Source organism: Anneissia japonica, unplaced genomic scaffold, assembly GCF_011630105.1.
Source record: "Anneissia japonica isolate Jap-2015-1 unplaced genomic scaffold, ASM1163010v1 scaffold1239_len605302_cov174, whole genome shotgun sequence".
In the NCBI taxonomy this organism is placed as follows: Eukaryota; Metazoa; Echinodermata; class Crinoidea; order Comatulida; family Comatulidae; genus Anneissia; species Anneissia japonica.
Window position 1 is genome coordinate 288,107 of NW_022748776.1, and position 23,641 is coordinate 311,747.

Sequence of the window (23,641 nt, forward strand, 5' to 3'; positions counted from 1 at the left end):
TTTACTGCAAACACACAGCACAAGCATAGTACAGCATCAATAATCTGGTCTCTTTTCTAATCAGCAGTTTAACTTCATGAATGCACCTTGAACAAAACTAGTGTATTAATGGAAATTACAAATCTCTGGTATCTGCAAGAATTAAAGCACATTGTTTTTATTCAACAGCAGGCCCGGCCGTAGGAAGCAAGTATTAATGCTCTGGCCAAACACATGTTGAAGAAGAATTGAGGACGGGTTGAAATATTCATGTTTAGAATAAAATTTGTGCTCAAAAGTCTACCAAGCCGTTGACATCTTACCGTCTTTTTCATTGAGTTAGGTATCTAAGGAACACACATGGATTACATCATGCGCTCTCTCTCTCTCTATATATATAGTTTTATATATATATTGTACTGTATATATGTATATATATACAGCATATATATATATATATATATATATATAATATTGCAATATATATTGCGAGCTGCTAACCTTAAATAATACACATAAGTAAAAAGGAACATAAAATAACAAAAAGCAAATAAATTAAGATAAAAAAAAAACTACACTCAGGCTAATAATTTAATAAAGTATAAAATACACTATATCAATGGAAAGCAATAAAAAAAAAATTAACATCGACAAATGGAGCATCTTCAAGAAAATAACCAGGAACAAACATTTAAAGGATCGAAAGTGGGCAGTTTAGAGTTGGAGTACTTCAAAACAGATTTTTTGAAATCAGATAAGGATACAGATGATAGGCTGAATCAGGAAGAGTATTGAAGAGAAGAACAGTGCGATTGAAATAAGAGTATGGAATAATGATTAGTTTTACTAATAGACTTAATAAGAGAAGGAATAGATGAACTATATGTAGAAGTGTTGAAGGAGAAAAATAAATTGTTGGATTCAAATGAAGGAGGATAAATTTTAGCCATGCTACAGAGATCTGTAACATGTCTCCGGTAGGAAAGAGGTAAAAATCACAGCGATTAAGTCTATCATGCCGGGTAGCAACTGTCAAAACTACAGTCATTCAGTATAATTTAGTGGCTCTCCTTTGAACACCTTCAATAAGACGCATAACACTTAGAAGATGAAATTAACTTAACCATTTTGAAGTAACATAAAAGTTATCAACTTGAACATAAAAATTAGTGTATTTAAAAAATGTCTACCCATGGCAGTTTACAGCGAAAAATGATAGAAACACTTCCAGTCACTGGTGTTTTATTATCTTTACAGTATAATTTTTTGGTTTAAATATCAGGGTACACATTTTTTAAATTCAATAATTTTTATGCACGAGTTAATAATTTGTATGCTATTGCAATATGAGCAAGTTTATTTCAAAATTATTTTTTTTATGAGTTTTTGACATAGCATGGGACAATACATCTTTAAAACATATTTGATTCTTATTGTTAGCACATGTTGATGAATTACCTAGGCTACTAAATAAGAATATATTCTTATTTATACAAGATTTAGAGGTTACTTTGTGCAGGTAGTATTTTATTTCCCTTAATCACGACACATCACCAACCTCGTACGTATTTAGATTCACTGTTGTACGCGCCCTTTGGACTGCTGTGTACAGAACGCCCTGTTTATGAGTAAACATAACGGTATGCCCATCCCAGCCTAGAATCATGTCGCTAAAGGCAGTTGTTGGTACTAGTAAGTATCATTTAGATGTCTTTTTTGCATTATTTTCCAAGTGCCAACACCGAAATCATGTTTTAAATAAGCATATTTATTTTTAGTGCGTTTTCATGATTTTTTGACGTTGCAAATCAGTGGATTTTTACTGTACATGAAGTGATGTGATTGCTGGTCTACGCTGTAACCGCCCCATTTATATACATTTTGGCGAGTCACGTCAGGCGAGACGACGCTTTCGTCCCCGTTATTTTTCTCAAACAGTACTGTACACGGGGATGGAAGCTTAGGCCTAGGATTTTTGACATTTTAGGGTCATAGAATTCTGGTTTGTTTTTGATTAACCTGTTTATGTTTTTATAAGAGGACAATTAGTGCTTCATTCTTCATATACTATACATTTAATAATTCATAGTTACATTAAAGTGCAATGTAAATATTTTTATTCTGACTTGATTTTTATTCAGGGTGTTGAGAAGACTGCCTACTGCAGGCCCTAGCCTATGCCTAAAGTATGCTAGCCTAGCTGAATTACAGACGGTCATTTCAACCAATAATGAATGTTGTTTGTATTTGTTGATGTTTGATCCCGAAGTAAATAAATAATGATCATTTTAATTACGATTCTTTATAATACCTGTATGTTACATGAATTTAGAACGCAATAATGAATCAGAATGAATATAGGCTAGCCTAGTCCACACTAGGTTGACCCGATCGTCTAGCTAGGGCCCGGGGTGGGCCCAATTCTCTGGAAATGGGCCTGATTGTTCTGGGCCTTATAGGGTCTGATCGTCACCCGCCTAGCTAGACTATCCAGGCTAACTAGCTAGGCCTAGTATGTAGTACATTTAGAAGTCACTGATGAGGTAGCTGCCTACCACCAAGAACCTAGACCTGGTCTTATTTTTTTTTAGAAGTTTAGGTAAAGATTATTATCATTAATACTGACTCAGCTCAGTAATGGGGATCAGGTGAAATGTTTACTCTCATTACTATTTGGTGTCTGCTGAATTTAGTTGTGACTAATAATAGTACAAAGAAGTAAGGTATAATAATTTACTGCCCACTTCGCTTGTTTCATTTATGATTTACTGTTTGTGGAGGTAATGAAATTAAATATGAAAATGAGGCAGCAACTTAAAACATTGTTGTAAGGGTTTTTTGGCCTGAGAACTGGGAAATACATAAATAAAAAAATTAAAGATTACATGGTAGGCCTAATCATTGGAATACTGGTACATGTGATAATTACTACATATATACAGTAAATATTTTTATATAAAAAAATTGTATGCACACTATTGTTATATAAATCTCTTGTTGCCATTCACTTTAGTAATTGCGTTGCAAATCTTACATTTTTTTTAGTAATTTATGATGTGATACTGACAAATTCGTTTTCCCTGGCTGGGTTAGGCAATTTGACAGCGTAAGTTTGCTGTCAAGCCTGGCATTTACCAGAGTGCAATAGAGGGCCCTTTCTATAGAAATAATCAATTTCATAGTCTAAACTGTGCATGCCCATATCAAGATCAATGCTGTCAGTGCTTTTAGGAAATTTAAACCCTGCTCTCAAGTTTTTAACAGAGTCGCCCATTTTTAGCTTTCCTTTGCTCTAGTTCAACTGCATGTTGAGATGTAAACACTAAAATAAACTATCGCCTATATTTTTATCGATTTGATACAGGTATTTTGTATCTCTGTGAAAACTGCAACCAATCTTTAAAAACTGCAGATAAACTGTATTTATTAAGTAGTACGGTACATTATGATATTTTGTATAAATGCCTTGACCTTTGAAATAACCATCTGTGAAATATACAGTACTGTAAGGGCCCAGGGAGGAACCTTCATTACGAATGGAGGATCCATTGTGGCACACTAAATGACCAGAAATAATAGTATTCAGTCCCAATTAAGACTATTGATCTTTTGATTGAGTCAAATTCTGTTTTTTGCTAAATTTCTGTAGGACTTCTTCCGTTAAGTTGCCGCCTTCACCTTGTTGAAGATGCTGCAACTGAGCTACAATACATTGTGTAAATGGCTGACCAGGGCTATTTGGACTTGTGTGATAAATTTCCTACAATGATGGCTCCAGTAGACTACCTGTGTGTGTGTCTTTTATGGTCTGTCAGGTTTACAGAAGATTGTATTTCAGGTTTAAACAAATATTGGATTAACAGCAAAATGCTATAGAAACCTATTGAACAGAAATGCATGTCGGAAGATTTTTCTGTAATTATAATCTCATTGAAAATTTTGATATTTAAATTGTTGGTTGGTAGGATAATGAAGTTCTTTTGTTATCATTGGTAATTAGATACCCTGGTTTAGCTGTTCTCCTCCGTTGTGTAGGCTAGCCATTCAGATATAGCTTAAGATGAGATATTGATCTTTCTTGCGCATGTTGTTAGTGGAGCCACTCAACTGTGACTTCATTTTAAATCCAGTGAGGTGGTACATGACATCATCTCATATAATGATATTCATCCCAATCTCATTGACAAATGCGCAGTATTACAGATGTGATAAGTGAATTTCATCTGAAATATGAGAGATGATGTTATAGATAGACTATATGTAGAGAATTTTTAAGCTTGGTGGATATTATTATAAATTATTACAATATTATCATTAATAATATTTTTGTTTATATGTTATTGTTGAATTTGCTGAATATGATATTTATTGTTATTATTATTATAATAATATAAACATATAATATATTAATATTGTAATAATTTATTATTAATAAATAACATTTTATTAATAGTTTTTTGATGTAATGATTGATGTTATTATTTTGTTATTTTTTAATATGTTTTTGCTTTTGGAATTATTACCATACTAGTCTTCATTATAAAATTGATTGTTTTTTTTTGTTTTTTTTTTATTAAGTTAAACCATTATTGTTTTTTTGTTTTTTTTTATACTAAATTTGTAACAATCCCTGTCCAATGTCACCTTGATTAAATTTCTTTTTGTATAGAAAGCTGTATTTAGCTGTAAATTAGTTATCCGCCAAGCTCATTTTTTTTCTGCCAGATCGATATTTGAACAAGTCCAGAGCATGACAATTGTACCATAAAGCTATTTGTACAGACTATTTAAGCACACAGTTATTAAATTCATTGTTTGCAAGAAAACATATTATTGAGAGAGCTTATTTTAGTGTTGAAAGATGCAAGCTTGTATGATGAGTTCTGCATTCATTATGAACTTCTGTTGATAATATAATCATCCTGAGCTTGCCATTATGTTATTGGCTGTTCAATTGTTTCACTTACTAGTTGAAGTCTAACATTTTTGCCTGTGACTTTAACTCAGAGGACTGGCAGTTCAGTGCAGCAGGATAGGTGAGGGAACGTGAGATCCGACACAATTATTTTAATATTGCTCCGAAATCCAATTATGATTCCTGTTAAAACTTTTGCATTGACTTAAATATTGATTGCCTTGCATCTGGAAGGGGTAATGCTATTAGGTACTATATGTACATATACATAGTGGTAGAACTTATTGCAATGGTGGTATTTATTGGTTGATTTATTTGTGACATCATTCATTTATTCATTCAATCATTATTTATTAATTCAACCTTTATCTATAAATTCGTCATTCACTATTCATCTAATTCATAAGCCATGTGTTTAAAAATTGCTACTCAAAAGGGGTTTAAGTTTCACACTTGCTGGCATCATGCTTCCAAGATCTTAAATATTCCAAATTATCACTACAGTTGAACTTGCCTAAGTCGAATCCAAAATGCCATTGAAATACTATTTGACTTAGATAAAATTCGACTTGCAGATTGTTAAATAATAGAAAACACAACAATTTGCCATGTAAAATTGGATTACCTTAGAAATATTTGACTTATTCTCCATCATTCTATGCATTTGTTTATTCTTTCATACCATTCATCCAACCAAAATTGATATCAATCAAATCATCAGTCCATAGTAATTGATCATTAATTTTTTATTACAATGCACATTCATTCATTTCTTCGTTTCTTCGTTCCTTCATTCATTCATTCATTCATTTATTCATTCATTCATTATTCATACTAATTCATCCATCTATCATTCATTTTAATCCATAGGTACCACATTTCTCTTTTATTTAAAAGTCTCTTATTATATTCTCTATCCATTTTAAATGAATGTTAATCTTTAAAAGTGCTCACTTGCTTGCACAAGGTAGAATGAAGCAAGCAATAATGCTTCAGCCTTTGTTGTTCACACTAGAAGAGAACCTAGGTTTTTGGAGATCCTCCAAGGAGTATGACATCATGCCATTGTAATCTTCAAATGTCAGCTTACCATCCCTTGTGATATTATTGCCTTGCTTATGCAAACTAATTTATTCTATTTATAGTTTTAATTGATGCTATACAGTATATGAGACTTTTTTGATATTTATCAATTAGGAAACCTACCTCATCATCATTGCTTTCATTTAATTATTGTTTATTATATTCTATCTTTTATCTTTGCAGTACCGTATGTTAAAGAAAAATTTATTGAAATGAAATAATGTATGTGAATGTTATTTCGTATGGATTGGTGTATGGATTATATCCTGAAGAGTCCTTATTCTTACAAGTTTAGGGTACCATATACAGTGGCATTTATTGTAATTTCATTATTTTAGTCTCTTAAATCTGTAATTTACTATGACCTGATGGAGATCAAATGTAATATTTTTTAGGCACCTGTATTTTCAACTCAGACCAAGACCCTTTTCAGATGACCAATTTCTGATACAGTACCTACAATACGTAGGAAAATGCACAAATCACTGCCAGTAGTATAGTATGAAGACCAGAAATATTAAACACAATAAATAGGAAATTTGTTTGGCTTGTTTTTCTCTTATTTGATAGCATTATTAAAATATGCTTTTTATTCTTATAAAGCTTATTATTTCTAAGTAGGATGTTAATTTATGTGGACCGTGTAACTTATTTAGTAAATTTTAAAATATAATAATTTTATATGACAATTTTCTATTCTACAGATATTCTTGAAGTGGTGAAGTCGGTGCGGAAGGGTAAAGAATGGAGAGTATTGATTGTGGACCAACTCGGTATGAGGATGATGTCCTCTTGCTGCAAGATGCACAACCTAACAGAAAATGGGATTACAAGTAAGACAACTAACTACTGCTGCTGCTACCACTACAACTAATATACTCTACAGTACTTCTGAACTGCCTCCACCACTGCTATTAATTTAAGAAGCATTGATTGATGCTAATTAATTTTATACGTGATTATGTTAATGTGCTTTGTTAATTATAGATATTGATTTTAAGTATTGATGCTATTGCTATCAATGTTAATATTATTATCGATATTTATTATTATCAATGCTATTGTTATTGCTATTCAGTAAAGAAATGCATTATTTCAAGTTATTTTATCTGTGCTGATGTTTCTCTATATCTTTTAGTTGTTGAGGATTTAGCCAAGAAGAGAGAGCCGTTGAGGTCAATGGAGGCTGTGTACCTGATACAACCTAACCAGACTGTAAGTAACTACTTAACATTTTTCTGTAATACGTAGTTAGTGTGATAATAGCATATAGTCTCATTAAGTCCTGTTCAGACTATTGTATGCCCATATATAGTCATGATGTGCCTATATATAGTCATGATGTGATGCCATCATGACCATATTTAGACATGTCACATGTTTTTGTCAAATAAAATTTAAAAAAAACTAGACATTTTTTATACCATGATTTGCAAACCCAATGCTTTCTGATAATGATTATTTTGAATAAAAATATCTGTACAAATGTTTTTGGCCTGTTAGCTTATCTTCCACTTTCTCAAATTGGAAAGTTTATGGAAAACAGTTGTAGATATTTCTAACTGTTCTTGAACCTGTCCATATAGGCTACACATACATACTGAAAAAAAAGAAAATTAAAATTATTAGTATTATTATCAAAATAAAAGTTGAAAATCAATTATGATGATTAATGTCTTGGGTCAATTATTAGATATAATAAATGCTGAACGTTCTATACTCATTACAAATGGATAAGGATTTCATTTACAAGTTTACTACAGTATTAGGTTTAAAATGTTAAGTTCAGATTGTTATTTTAGCGTTTTTATTCAGTTGTTCAAATTTTTATTATTTTCATGTTCATTTTCTAATTATTTTTCAGTCCATTGACATTTTGAAGAGGGATTTTGAAAACATTCGTGACCTACAATATAGGCTTGCCCATGTATTTTTCACTGAAGGTGAGTGGGTAGTGTTTCAAAATACAGTAAATACATTTGAGGTTCGATCAAAAGATCCTATTTATACCTGCGGAAGGTCAAGACAAATGTAGTTTTTTTTGCTGTACTAGTTGAATACACAAATTTCTTAATTGTAAAAAATAAATAATTTTGGTTGTTATGATCTGCAACAGATTACTGTAACTTCACTGACTACACTAACTGCTGTTTGTTTAAAAAAAATGCACATTCTTTATAGATCATATGTAACGAAAAATTTTTTTATATTAATAATTTACCAATTAATGGAATTATTAAAATTTGACCCTAGCTTGTCCCGATGACTTGTTTACGGACATCTGCCGAAGCCCTGCTTCCAAGTTCATAAAGACGCTGAAAGAAATCAACATAGCCTTTCTGCCATGTGAAGCCAAGGTAATTATTTTCAAGTATTTGATATTGTCTGTTTTTATATTACGCCAAAAATTATTTACTTGTTTATTATATTTTCCTTACTAACATGCAAAATTTCTTGTGGCATAACTTATACTAGAGTAATGGCTTGTATAACAGAATAGTTTTATTTTCACGTGGAAGCCAACATGTTATATTTAAAATATGTTAACTGTGTATAGTGTGAAACTAAATAATCTTGTCGATTCTAAAGCCCTGTCCAGACTATCAAATTTTATTTGACATAAACATGTGACATCCCTAAATATAGTCATGATGACATCACATCATGACCATATATAGACATATCATGGCCGTAATAGGCACATCGTGACTATATATGGGCATTGATAGTGTGGACAGAGCTTTACAGTTGGATGAACTGCATCAGTTGTGCGTTTTCAATGTTTTATGGATATCAGCTCAATTAATAATTTACAAGGTTTCCTCCTTTTTTCCTGTTCCTTCTGTGTTATGTTGGTACTTAGTTGGCAATGTAATTCATTGAATTATGTATCAACGAGGTCGGCTAAATGTGCATATGGGATGGCACACCCACCCAGTACTGATTGTTTTTTTCTTTTTTTTTCCCCTTTCATTTTCATTAAAATTACATTAAATATTATGTTTTCATTTGATTAGGTTTTCTCACTCGACAACCCAGAAAGTTTCAGCACGCTGTACAATCCCTCAAAGAACAGCTATTGTTCCAGCACCCTTGAGAAGCTAGCTGTACAGATTGCCACTCTCTGCTCCACTCTTGGGGAGTATCCCAGCATCCGTTTCCGATCGGATTTTGAGCATAATGCAGAGCTAGCACAGAGCATACAAACCAAGCTGGATGCCTACAAAGCAGATGATCCCACTATGGGGGAGGTAAGTTGTATATTCAGTTTCAATATTCATGGTAATTGTGTTTCTAAAAATTAAATTCACTTTCTGGTATGATGACCTACATCCTTATTGGCCTGTTTTAAATATACTGTTATCTGATTAGACAAAATGAATAATGAAATTAAATGTTGACATATGACCTGTAGCATTCTTTAAAAACATTATGTAGCTATGCTTTTGTCATGTCAAATTATGAGAGGCCATTTGTTTACAGTGGCCTGAACAGCTGTTGATGTCTATGGTGGCAAGGACACTTATGAGACTAGTGCTATTGATATAACATGTCAATATTATATTGAGTAGGCTGATTGAACTACAGTGATATTAATGATTGATGACAATGATAACAACAACAATGATGAGCTTACCAAAAGTGACATTTAATAATTAATGTAGTGTGACAACTTGACATGACATGACAAAATATGTTTACTTTTTTAAATGTTCAGAACCTTGATATATAATATATGCTGAATTAATTGTGTCTGAATATTAATGGCAAAATACAAATCTGTGTTTTGTATTTTTTTTAATAAAAAAAAAATATTTAGAAAGTCAAAAAAAATGTTCACAAATATATATTTATGAATCCATTGTACTGTATGCTAAATGGTTTCCGACCTTTGAAAAAATTCAAATTATACATTCTTTTATTTTTTTTAAAAATAAAAAAGCTAAAAAATATTTTAAAAACATGTTTTTAAAAAAATTGAGAACATTATATTTATTTGAAGTCAAATGTTTAAGGATCTCATGCTAATACAAAAGTGATTAGGTTCGCTTTCAGGTTATTGTACTGTCTTGTCTCGACAATAAGAAAAGAAAGGAGGAAGATTCATCTTTCCATAAGATACTTCATCATCAGACATATAGATTCTTAACAAAAATATTCAGTGATCATTGAAAAATATTTATTTTCATATCTTGTATTCTGAATATCTAAAAAATGTCAGTATAAAGGCACAAAAGAGCTACATAATTTATTTGAAGTAAATTTTTCTTATCAAGTCTTAAATTTTTCTTATCAAGCATTGTAGAGTAGTACCTAAATAATCACAAAACTATTACTACTACTTATAATGCAAATTATAATAAAAATAGGAATTGAAGTGATATTCCAAGCGTTACTATTACTATCAACTTTTCGAATTAAAAAAAAAAAAGCATGAAATATTAATAGCCATGATAAATAAATAAACCTTCCACACACCAGATCAAAAATGAGTTCTCTTAAAAATTAGGTCGATATGGAATTAATAAATGAATATTTAAAAAGTGTTGGCTTTTATTTATTTTTTGTTGTTGCAGTAAATGTAGTAAAATCAATAGTAGTAATATTTGATTTAATAGATTTGGAATTTTGATCTCTGGAAGCATTATTTTGGGCTCTTGATTTGATGGTTAAGGTATTTTTAGATTTGGATAGTATTCCATATGTTTCTATATTAGTAAAGGTGATATTATCACCGTTTGTGATGTTTAATCAGTACACTGAGAGAAATCCCTCTCTTATATCAACATTGTTATATAATATCCACAAGCCAATGACTTCAAAATCACTTGCGACCAAGTGCACTATAGTCAGTTGGTTTTCAGTCCTCCAATTGAAACACAAGCAGAGTAGATGGATGACATCTCAATGCACATAGTCACTACCACCAATTTTACAGCCATGTTGCTTGGAATCTGATATAATGTATCAAATTTGGCACTGAGGGTGAAATTGAAATGTACAAATGATGATATTGATCCTTGATATTGATTGTGTTCTGGTTTACCAGCTTTCAACATATAACTTCAACTCTTTAGGGACTTGACAAGCATCGTTCGCAGCTGCTTATTGTCGACCGAGGGTTTGACCCTGTGTCACCTCTGCTCCACGAGCTGACCTTTCAGGCCATGGCCTATGACCTGCTTCAAATTGAGAATGATGTCTACAGGTATGTTTTAATAATATTGAAACATATGCATATTGTGCACTTTATAAAAACCACTAGCGACTTAAGTCACGGTGCAGACAAGTTTCTGAAAACATTTCCCATCATCAGTGAATAGAATTCAATACCGTGTAGCTTTTATGCCTAAAGGCAGGTAATATGTAAATGAGAAATATTAGTAAGAATATTAAGGAATACAGTTGCAGATTCTTCTTTTCAACAAAAAATGAAGGAGACCCTTTACATTACTTGGGAGAAGAAGTCTCTAAACAAGCAGTAAGGCTACGCTCAGACTTGGAGATAAGCTTGAGTTAAGCCCGGCTCAACGTTAAGCGCAGCTTTACTAGCGGGTTTAGCCAGACGAGAATTTGCATATTAATGAACCGTAACCAGGAAACGTGTTTCAAAACATTGTTCGCAAAACGTACGCTCGCTCACAGCGTAAGTAATTGAATGCTGATTTTTTTACCGGAAGTCAATGCAAGACCCCCCGCAGCGATTAAAGCCCGGCTTAGAAAAGTTAAACACTGTGGCACGCCAGGCCAAGTTACTATAGGAACACAACCCGACTTGAGATAAGCCACCTAGTTCAGACCCGGCTCAACTCACCGGGTTTATCCACCTAGTCTGAACTAGGCCTTAGTCAATTTAAACATTACACGCTGTTTAATCGTCACATGGTTTAATCACAATCCCAACTGTTTTCTTGTCTTCTTAATTTCTACATTTCCATTTATCAGTTGCCTATAGGTATTAAAGCTACACGGTATTGAATTCTATTTACTGATGATGGCAAACATGGTTTATTTAAAGTGGTTTTTTTTTAAAGTGCCTAGCTGTTATATTATCCATATACATATTATGTATTTCATGAAATTTGTTTCTGGTTAGACGAGAGTCACTGGTACCGGGCAGCACAGACATGAAGGGGCTCTTAAGGGCGAAAAAAGTAATTGATCAAAGTATTAGTTCACATATCAAGCGCCATGAGCATCTTTTTTGATGGATATCGGTGCTATTCAAATCTACACTATTACTATTACCTCTTTGGAGAGTGATTGTATAATGTGCTTGCCTTGGAGATAGTGAAATAGGCAGCATGGTATTAAACACACTGTCACAAGACATGCAAATGAGAACCTGACCTGCAGTGTGCTATAACCAAATAAACAGTTAAATAATACAAATAAAAATAGACATGATAAATGGGAACTCCAAAAAAACCTAAAGCTGGTCACTCACTGCAACCAACAGCCGACACGATTGGTTTTAATGACAATCCTTTTGGACTGCCATCGACAATTAGCAGACGGCATCGCATCACCTAGTGCTCACAGGGAGAGTGAGTTGGATTCATGTCCAGCTTTAGATTTTTATAGAGTATCCCCCTCCCCCTATCTTAACTGATCTATACTACAACCAGGATCATCAGTCTATCAGTGACATTAACATTTAAAAGCTAACAATACATTTATAATAATAATTATGTGAGTTTATCTACAAAGTTCTTCATTAGCTAGTCTCTATATGGTTTATGGTGAATTAACTTTTACTGCGAGATACAGTAAATCTTTTATTTCCAATATATGTGTAGAGAGCATATATTTTTTGCATAACTTCATTGATGTGATTTTATTTTTAGGTATGAAGCGCCATCACCTGACATGCCTTACAAGGAAGTGCTGCTCGATGACAATGATGAACTGTGGGTGGAGCTACGCCACCAACATATTGCTGTTGTATCTCAGTAAGTATGTCTGTATGTAAACTTAGGCCTATGTAAATGTGCTCTGAAATTCACCAATAAACTAGTATATATTCTGTGGTACAGTAAATTCCTATTTTTGTATGTAAATTTATGCTAATTAGAGTGAACTAAGATGCATTTCACTAGAGAAAGTTTTGGACTTTTTGTTGGTAAATGCATGGAGGTATTATTGAGAAGGAGATCACTCGGCAAAGCCACGCGCACGCAGCGCTATGCAAATGAACCAAGATCAACGTTGCCGCAGCGCGTAAAGAACGTTTGCGCGATGCCTTTGAAGTCCCATGTGTTCCCTGCCATCAAATTTTCAGCAGGCATAGTTGACCAAAAAATTGAACATGACGAAATGGAGAGCACCTTCTTTTCTCAATGCGCACTACATACTGTCAATCACTATGGCTGCGCAATCTTTTCTATTTTGAAGCTGATACATTTATCTCTCATAAAATATCAAACATATTAATATTTTCCTCCAAAAAAAGTTTCAAATTTAATGGAACATTTACATGACCTATAAAAGTATAGTATATTTCAACTTCAATTTTCATAAATTGGCCAAAATTCGCCAGTTCTAATTTTAACAGATATTAATTAATAAATGATTAAGGATTATAATAAACTAAGTAATTTTAGGGTTAACGAGGGTTAACTATTGGAAAAATGAATCCAAAATCTGAGTATTTTTCAGTTTTACGCTGACTTAGCTTTATAGTCGAACCAGTCAATCTTTAGACAAAATTATAATGAACACAGAAGTAATTTTACCATAAATATTTTACGGAATCCGTTCCTGAAATATACAAATAATAACATACCAAAAGCCCGGAAAAATCTAATCAGGGGAACATTGTTCATTATAAAGATATTTAATGGGTTAAAATCAAACGTTTTATTGCACAACTGCTCTGCTGGAAGCGTATAAAATGCATGTCGTTGCCAAGTTGTTGCTAACGAAAAAATGTGAATTATAGGGTAATACGCCCGCGCGCGATTCAAAAGCGGGGAACACATAGGTTTGTCGCGTCAAAAGGATCTGTTGCCGAGTGATCTCCTTCTCAATAATACCTCCATGGTAAATGTATCCATCAATTGTTTTATTCCAAATATTCATAATTATTTATGCATGTTTATATATATTAATAGTTTTCATTTTTTAATGATTAATTTATATTGGAAAAGTTGGGCGATTGACTTGATTGACATAATTTGTTTACAGTGTATTTATGTAAATAATTATGCTTTTTTCGTTTATTTATCTTTTCTTTCAAGGGAGGTGACATCAAAATTAAAGCAGTTTGCTATTGATAAAAGAATGAAAAGCAAAGATGAGAAGGTATCTACTGTAATAATATTTCATTACAAGCCATATTTAATCATATTTCACATTTTCACCACATGTATTACAACTGCAGTAAAAACATTGATTGATTATTTTTACTCTATTTTAGACAAGTATGAGAGATCTGTCAGTGATGCTGAAGAAGATGCCTCAGTATCAGAAAGAATTACGAGTGGTAAGATACTTAAAGCACTAGGAACTGTAGCTTTTTGACTAAGAAGTTTATCTTGCAGTTATATGGTCCTTTATTCGAAATCCTTTGGAATATCAAGATTTTTTGCTCATAATTAAAGCAACTATACTTCCTAAGTCTCATAGGCATACTTGCATTTAGATATGATTTAAAAGCAGACCTAGTGCATTAGTCTCAACTTATTACAAATCACCATATATATCATACACAGTTTTATATAAGGGCCTACAATATAAATTGCTTTTCCATCTTTGCAATTAAAGTTTATAATCTTTACATTATTAATATTGTTATTATTATTAAGTATGTAGCCTATTGTTAAATTAATTATTCATGTTACCTTATTAGTATTCAACTCAGTTGCGATTGGCTGAAGACTGCATGACAAAGTTCAAAGGTAATGTGGAGAAGCTGTGCCGTGTTGAGCAGGACCTAGCCATGGGAACTGATTCGGAAGGAGAGAGAATCCGAGATCATATGAGGAGCATCGTTCCGATTTTACTGGATCAGAACATCACTCCCATGGACAAGATTCGCATAATCTTGCTCTACATTATTGGCAAGAATGGTGGGTACAATATTTCCAGAGACTTATAATTTATCCTGAAGTTTGAATTTTAATCCACTCCAATCCAAATTTAGTCTTACGTGCAATACAGTTTAGTCTCTATTGTGTCTCATGTTTTGATATTTTGTGAAAAAAGCATTTTAAGTTTTGAATTGCTGTCAGTAAATTACACATCTCTGCTAGAAAAATTCATGTTTAAATACAAAAAAAAAGAGAAGTGTACAAAACAGTGGTTGAATACATTTATTTCTAAATACAAAAAATTGATTATGGATTGAGTAATAAGACACAATTACCAACTTAGTATATTGTTATTACAGGTCACCTTCCAATTACAGACCACTTTTGAGACGGGCTTTCCATGATCTTTAGCAGTTTTGGTCTCTAAATAGAATAATAAAGATAAAAGACATTTGTTAATATGGGATAACAGAAAAGTGGTCTTAAAATAGAGGTGGTGTTTAATTTTAGGGGTTTTTAATTATAGGTAGATCTATATGTTACAAAGACTACAATAACAAAATGGATGCACATACAAAACAATAAAACACTTTCCAACTCATTACTGTCACTAATAATGAACAGTTCTACTTTTGACCTTGTACAAAATATTGTGATCTGTTCATCCACTTAAATGCTCTTTGTTACTAACTCAGAAACATATGGCCAATATACTCTCACATTTGCTGCTAAAGTTCTGTAAAAATAAACAATATATTGTAGCTCCTATGGTATCCTCTACTTCTGTCACAACCTTCAAATCAGCTTTTAAATACACACCTGTTGGACACCTAGCCATTTAAACATACACAGGATCTTTGGTTTTTTATTGGACCATTATATATAGTTAATATTGCCTAACAAAACAAATGCATCATGAATTTTTTTTTATTTATTGTGTCCAGGAATTAGTGAGGAGAACTTAGCCAAGTTAATACAACATGCACAGATCCCTGACCCAGAGAAAAATATTGTGACTAACATGAAGCGTTTGGGTGTGCAGGTCATTTATGATGTAAGTGTGACAACTTTAAAAAAACAATGAAGTTAAATGCCCACGTGGATGTTACCGAAGAATACCGAAATTTAGTGTGTTTTTGAAAGATTCATCTTTATTCATCATTTATCTATTACATAAACAGTAATATAATGCTATTTAAATTTATGAAAATGTGGTTTAAAACATACAGTTTTATTCATGTTAATTAGCAAATTGTTGTTTATCTGTTTACAGCCAAAATTCCGAAAGCCTAAATCGATAGAACGAAAGGAACGTGTTTCGGAACATACTTATCAACTTTCACGTTGGTCACCTTTAATTAAAGATGTGATGGAGGTAAGTCACGGTCTTACTAGCGTGGAAAGCTGGTCACAGTTTTTCTTATAGTGTAATAATATACTATACACAGCACATTACACAGTTTGTTTTACTTACAAACATGTTGTTTTTCCAGGATGCATGCTCCGATAAATTGGACCAGAGAATGTTCCCATACCTATCAGGGAAACCAGCATCATCAAGTCACAGTTCGTCTGGTACTAGAAGGTGAGCTGATTAATTTTAATTCAATTTCAAAAGGCTCTATTGCCCCACAAATTGATGATGGTGGTAATGGTGGTGGTAAGGGTTTATCGTTGCCATGATGCTGGTGGTGGTGGGATGATGGTGATTAGATGGAGAAGGCAGCCAAGGTGGTAATGGTGGTGGTGCTAAAATCATAGTGGTGTTGTACGAAGATGGTACTGAAGATGACAGTTGTACTAAGAAAATGAAAACTTGATGATGATGATGAGGAATACTCAGGGAGGGGGTTACTCTCTCCTGTTGGACAACCAATCCCCTTCATCTAAAGCTACTTGGGGTCATTGGACTAAAGTTATTGTGATGCTGATCTAACCATGGAGGTATAATCTAACAAAGTTATTGTGATTGTAGTCCCTAATACAGTATTAGTGTCTAAACTTATTACCAGACCAGACTGAAATAATACTCCAGATCCAACCAGGGTTTTTATTTTGTGACTGACAGAGGCCTTAGACAGCCTTGCTTTGGACCTTGTTTTGGACCCCTGTCTGCAGTTTCTCAAGCCCACAATGATGGATAGGATTATGAAGATGATAATGTAGATGGTAATGATTGTCGTTTTTTGAGAATTCATACAACATTCAACTATTTATTTTTAACAGTGCAAGATACGGGCACTGGTCAAAGGGCCCAAGTCGTTCAGAGCATCGCAGTGGACCACGTCTTATTGTATTCATGCTGGGCGGCATGACATACTCTGAAATGCGTTCTGCGTATGAAGTCTGTAAAGACAGCCAGTTCAGCTCCTGGGAAATCTACATCGGTAAGTCATGTTAAGGATTATTCACAAAATGCCACTAAACTTCTTTTCCATTCAAACCAACTAAAGTATGAGCGTCTAGCGGCTTATTTTCAACAAATTCTAATTGCGGGGGGAGGGGGGAGACACCCCCAGCCAGCACCTGCGGCGCTCAGATAACACTATAGACGCGCCAAAGTAAACCTCTTTTCGTGGCCCTTCAAATTTATTCTATCAACAGTTGTGGCCCCTACTGCGATATAGTTGAGAACCCCTGATCTAAGCTAAAGCTCCACTTACTATCTGTATTGTTCATAAAGTAGTTTTCTTGTCAGTGATCCCATGCTAAACATTATTCACTGGATTTTTTTCAGGTTCAACGCACATGATCACCCCAGAGAACTTTCTGTCAGATCTGCGTGATCTGAGTAACAGCTGAACATTGACACATCATCAACCACTATGATCGCTGATTTCTGACCAATCATCTTTGTTGGTTTTCTAAATATCTTACTCTTTCTAATCATCCACCAATCTGAAAGTCATGTGCCACCTAGCTATTGGTTTATCTTATGCATTATTATACATATATATATATATATAATAAAAATATATACACATTTATTTATGAATTTATTGTTTCTTACTATAGTATTTCCAATGATAACATTTGAAATTTAATGTTTGTTTTCATAATTCCTTTTCACCATTCCAGTTTTTGATTTATTGTATATGTTTTATTACTATGGATGATTAGTTTAGTTGACTGTTCGTTATGACACTTATATGACTTCATAGTAATTAATTAATTATATATCTTTGCTATAGTATTAAAATGTTTAAATCTTAAATACCAAATACTACAAAAAAACGAATATCTGTTATTGAGACAATTGGTATTTTAGCCATTTTGTGTCCTGCCATTAAAAGTGTCATTACAAGATACATTATGTTGAAACTGAATGATAGCCATTTTGAGTCCAGTAGCAAACTTTCATTGGATTGTCTCTACACTACATTTACCATTATATTCAAATAATATTATGAATAATATTTTGATTGTTGTAGACATGCAGTTATAGCTGAACAACTGTTATTAGGCCTATGATTTTAGACTCAAATTTATAAACTGAATGTGCAATAGTCTTCTAATACAATTTAGGTAAGGGATTTTCTGTAGCACTATCAATTATTCATTGTTTATTGTAATCAGATTTGTTCATAAATGTGAAAAAAACTGCTGAAAATCAGATTTTCCCCTTGCGGATAAAAACAAAATCTTGGGAGAAAATTGTACTAATTGTGGTCTTGTTTCTTTTTGTGGCAAGGTTCTTGTTTATTATATGCAACATAAATAATTGGGGATCAGTCTCTAGTACTTGTATGCCAGTACGTGTGTAAGGTAAACTGCTGTAGTTTATACGTATCCCGATTTTAAAGGGTTAAAAAAATTGAACTTTTGCTGTTTTTACCTTTTTGCTGATTAAATTCAGACAAACATTGTGAGCTGCAGATGATTAGAGTCTGTGCTGCTGTTTAATTCTTTGAATTTTAGTATTGCAATAAAATCAAGTAAAAATATATAAACATTGATATGTACTAGGTATACTGGTTTTTCACCTTAACCAGATCCACATGATAAGTCTTATATTTTTCTGATGAAAATATTGATGTGTTCAAATGCGATTACCGAGACAGAAGCTCATGTTGAATAGTTGTGGATATTTTTAAAGTGGTAGTACCACATGGTCATATCATCATTTAGGGTAAGCCAACGTTTAATCAACTTTAGAGAATACAAACATCCTGAAGTCTGTCTCTCTCTGATTAGTTAACACTAGAAATGACAACTTGACTGCAACAGAAAAAATAATTGACCATCATTTCTGTATGCACTCTGGTAGGGAAAATTGTGCATGAATGCTCATCACCTTTACTGAAGTAAATCACCATTTTATGGGTGTTTTGCATATCCACCCAGCATGAAAAAAATGTATACATGCAACTTTTGATGGGGCAAGGGAGAAGATGAACAACATCTGTGTGTATAGGTGCCGCAGCAGCATCACATCAATTATAATGAAATGTCAACCCCAGTCATGAGTCAAACATTAAATTTTTGAAAATTCAGTAATAATAATCAGATAGTTGTTAGATAATTTATTATCAGATGAACATTATAATTCAGTGCTGCAGAAAGATAGCCATAGCGTGTAAAAAATATCATGCAGGGATGATTAAGAATTCATCATATAAGTGTACTTTGTGACAGGTTGAAAGCTTCTTGCAGAAGTCGTGGAATTTTTATTTGTATTCGAGCAATACTTTATGAATGATGTTGAACTTGTTCTTAATATTTTTCAGGGCTTGCTAATATTATTGTCTCTCCTGTAATACCAGTGTATATAAATATCTAAACATAGAATAAACCTAGTGTATACTTATTATACTGTGTACTTGTAACAATATAGTTTCAGAATGATTTTCATTGTTTTCAGCATCTTTAAAGCTTCATCTATTTTATATTTTGTTCGTAAAGAGTGCATGAATTTTTTTTTATTAATACCACTATCTAAACATTTATTTATTTTAAAATTTATCAGAATTGTAGTATTTTTCAGAAATTTTAAATTTTGAATTTCTTGTACAACCATCTAGAAATACTTTTGAATTTATTCCTATTAAAAAATATTCATTTTGGAATTAATGTTTCAAATAATTAGATAACATAATTGTTTAGAACACAATGTTTTTAAAGTTAAAATTACCAGTATTTGTTTCATGTATATTTTGATTAGAGGAACAATCTATTGTAGAAAAAAGTGTTTGATATTTATTAGAATTTAGAGAACACAGTAAATGACAACTGAACATTTATTAAGATAAAGGTTGACATGGACCATCACCAATTTAACGTTAGTGTTAGTTACTAATTTAATTTGATACATAATATAAGGTATTATGCATAATTCTTATCCTGGAAAGGATTCTGTTCAATATATATGTATATATTTGTTTATTAATCAAATTACAAACAAATAATAACATATTTTTTTGTGTTCAGGCATCCTGTGTTTCCAAATAGCCTTGATTGCAAATCAAGCAAAATTGAAATTCAGACAAAAATTCAGGTGTCTGAATATGCAAGTCAGTATATTTGAATAACTGAATATGCAGATTGAGAAGTTTATGATGTTAAATATTCATTAAATATGCTGAGTATGTAAAGTGAAAGAATGTTGAGAAAGGTTGTTTACAATATTGATCTATGATTAAAAACTTGAATAAGAATTATAAACATTGTTTTGAATTGGTAGTACCAAGTATAGTCTTCAAGTTGAAATATTTAATTAGAATTTGAATAATTTGTTATTTTAATTGAAAATTGTTGCTAACTGTAATACAGATTGAATATGTATGGTCTTAGACATCTAAACATGAAGACTTTGTTGTTGTTAGAACCATGTGTGATGTAGCAACTGATTTAGTTTACCTTAGTGTTCAGTGCTGGAAAAAATAAAGTATTCTTTTTTCATATTATCCATATCAAAAGCTCTATTCAACCTCAATGGTTGCTTTGTGCGTAAGTAAAATTTTTCCGCAATAGTGGAGTGTGATTATATCAAAAATGGTGCATTTTGAGGTTTAAAGAAAACTAAAGCTACTGTGTACATGTTTGCTTCTTGTCAAAATAGCCTACTATTATGCCACACCAATAAGCCAATCGTAATTTATTGCAAGCTAGTGAAATATTAATAGGAATTTATGTATCTTAATTATGAATACAGAATATGTTGTTGAATAAGGATAGGAAAACTCAATACATAATGAATAGTATTTGTGAAAGATGTAATGATTTAAGTAATGAACAAATTGAGTGTAAGTACTTAATATGCAGATTGCTATTAATAAATGTAGGTCATTGAACTATAATTGATTTGGTTTGTTTATTCTTCTATAGAATCCTAATCATGTTTAATTAAATTTATTTATTTTATAATAATTTATTTGCATAGTTCAACACATCATGCACCACTGTGGCTAGTTTTTAAAAAGCAACACATTTCACTACAGTATATGAAAACTCTACTGGTGCATATAACAGTGGCAGTGCCGGCTAGGGGTCAGAGAGAAGCAAAGGAGGGGGAGGCGTATAAACTATTTTCACTCAGTTTTGTAATATTCAAAATTTGGTAGTCTTGGCTACTTTTAGTGTCTTAAAATATTATTTGAATATTCAGATATCAAATGTTTGTTTTTCCACTGATCGTGGCATTAAATGATGGGGTTACAAAGAGAGACCATGCATCATACATTACATCATTAGAAAAGGACAGGGACATCCTGACAAATTTTTTTGGTAGTCCACATCCATGTCAGCTCCATGCCATGGACGGGGCTGAGGTGAGCAAATTGTAAGTTCTGCCACTTTCTTTTCAACCTCTTTTTTTTTGTTTTTTGGCTGGAGTGGGTGAACCCCCTAAAATGAGAGAAAAAATGTATATGTATTTTCTACATATATATTAGTAGACTCCAAAATTGATTAAATTAGCTTTTGAAACCCCTAAATTTTCAAATTTTTTGGTGGCTTCGCCCCCCTGGAACACTTTCGAGAGATTTTCAGCTACACCCGGCCACTTCCATTCCTTTTTGTCGGGGACATTGGACTCTGTCGGGGACCTCGGACCCCTTGTCGGGAAAATCCTGGCCCCAGCACTGCCTTGACCCCTAGCATCCGGATCGGGAACTAACTGTAGTAGCACCTAGTGTGAGAATACCCGATCGGTTAGCGTGGATCCGGATACGTTAACGGTTAACAAGCGTTATCGGTTAGCAAGTTGAGCGGGATTTTCTTGTATGAATGCACTGGTAACTGCGTATGATTTTAATCCGGATCCTGCTTAACCGTTATCACTGGCTCCACCCCTGCTTAACGAAGTGCATTTTTCCAACTTGGGACCTCTGCAAAATATCTTTGTTGTAATATAAATGCTAAGTTTTAATTATTATTTTGAGGTATATTTATTAAAAATTCAACATCAAAAACATACATAGCAGCAACAAAGGCTGAATTGCGTATAAATTAAGAAGTAAGAATAAAATATATATTATATAATATTAAAAAGGTAGACAAAATAAAAAGACAAAGACAAAATAAATACCAATATCAAAATACGAGATAACCACGGAAGGAGCATTTGTAAAACGACCGGACAGTAAAGGGAGGGGAAAATAAATCAATCAACTGGAGGGGGAAATTTTGAGTTTAACTTTTATTTATTATGTAAGCCAAAAATGGGATCGGGCTTGTTTGGAATCGTTTGGTTACCGTTAATTAATTAATTAATTAATTAATTAATTAATTACGTTTCCTTTATTTAAATAAGCCTGCTTCTTCATATCCGGAATAAAGAAGAGTCCCCCTAGTTATTTTTGTTTTCAATACTAGGTCTATAGTGATAATCTTATATTTCTATTTGCCCTAAAATACCACCAAAATCATGTGTAAAAAAAACTAGAACGTACCCTTTCCCTTTCAAACTTAAGGACAAGAAAATGTAGATCCAGGTCTTCTAATACTGTTTTGATTGATCGAGACATTTTTGTTTTCGTTTTTGTTGTTTTTTGTTTTTGTTTTGTTTTTGTTTTGTTTTTGTTATTAATTTTATCACTAAGATAATCACATGTCGAATATGCTTTGTTACGCGCGATTTTCCACTAGGCTCATTCCCACAGCCGTTGATTTTTTCCCACTTAACCCGATGTCAAAGGTCATGAAAGCACCGAATGATAAAAGAACCATACGTAATGATGAAAGGGCCGAAAGGTAAAAGCACCAAATGATAAAAGAGCCGAAGTGCGGCAAAAGCACTGAACGTAATGTTAAAAGCACCGAGCGTAATGTTAAAAGCACCGAACGTAATGTAAAAGCACCGAACGTAATGTAAAAGCACCGAACGTAATGTAAAAAGCACCGAACGTAATGTAAAAAGCACCGAACGTAATGTAAAAGCACCGAACGTAATGTTAAAAGCACCGAACGTAATGTAAAAGCACCAAGCACCAAACGTAATGTAAAAGCACCGAACGTAATGTTAAAAGCACCGAACGTAATGTAAAAAGCACCAAACGTAATGTAAAAGCACCGAACGTAATGTAAAAGCACCGAACGTAATGTTAAAAGGGCCGAATAGCAAATGCGCCGAACGGAAAAGAGCCACCAAAGGCAGTAACGGCGTTCCATAATATGGCGCCCACACACTGTGACA

The 23,641-nt window shown here is 32.7% G+C and overlaps 1 protein-coding gene across 1 annotated transcript; it reads left to right on the top strand.

Annotated features, from left to right (window-relative positions):
• Positions 1-1,565: 1,565 nt before the first annotated feature.
• On the top strand, positions 1,566-21,305 carry LOC117120956 (syntaxin-binding protein 1-like). The gene is made up of 16 exons (XM_033266051.1): positions 1,566-1,671; positions 6,682-6,810; positions 7,116-7,192; positions 7,842-7,920; positions 8,231-8,334; positions 8,995-9,228; positions 11,056-11,186; positions 12,826-12,930; positions 14,218-14,281; positions 14,397-14,462; positions 14,829-15,048; positions 15,954-16,063; positions 16,283-16,384; positions 16,503-16,594; positions 17,236-17,396; positions 17,747-21,305. Exons 1-16 carry the CDS (start codon positions 1,644-1,646, stop codon positions 17,809-17,811), a joined length of 1,767 nt encoding a protein of 588 aa, XP_033121942.1. The 5' UTR covers positions 1,566-1,643; the 3' UTR covers positions 17,812-21,305.
• Positions 21,306-23,641: the final 2,336 nt, after the last annotated feature.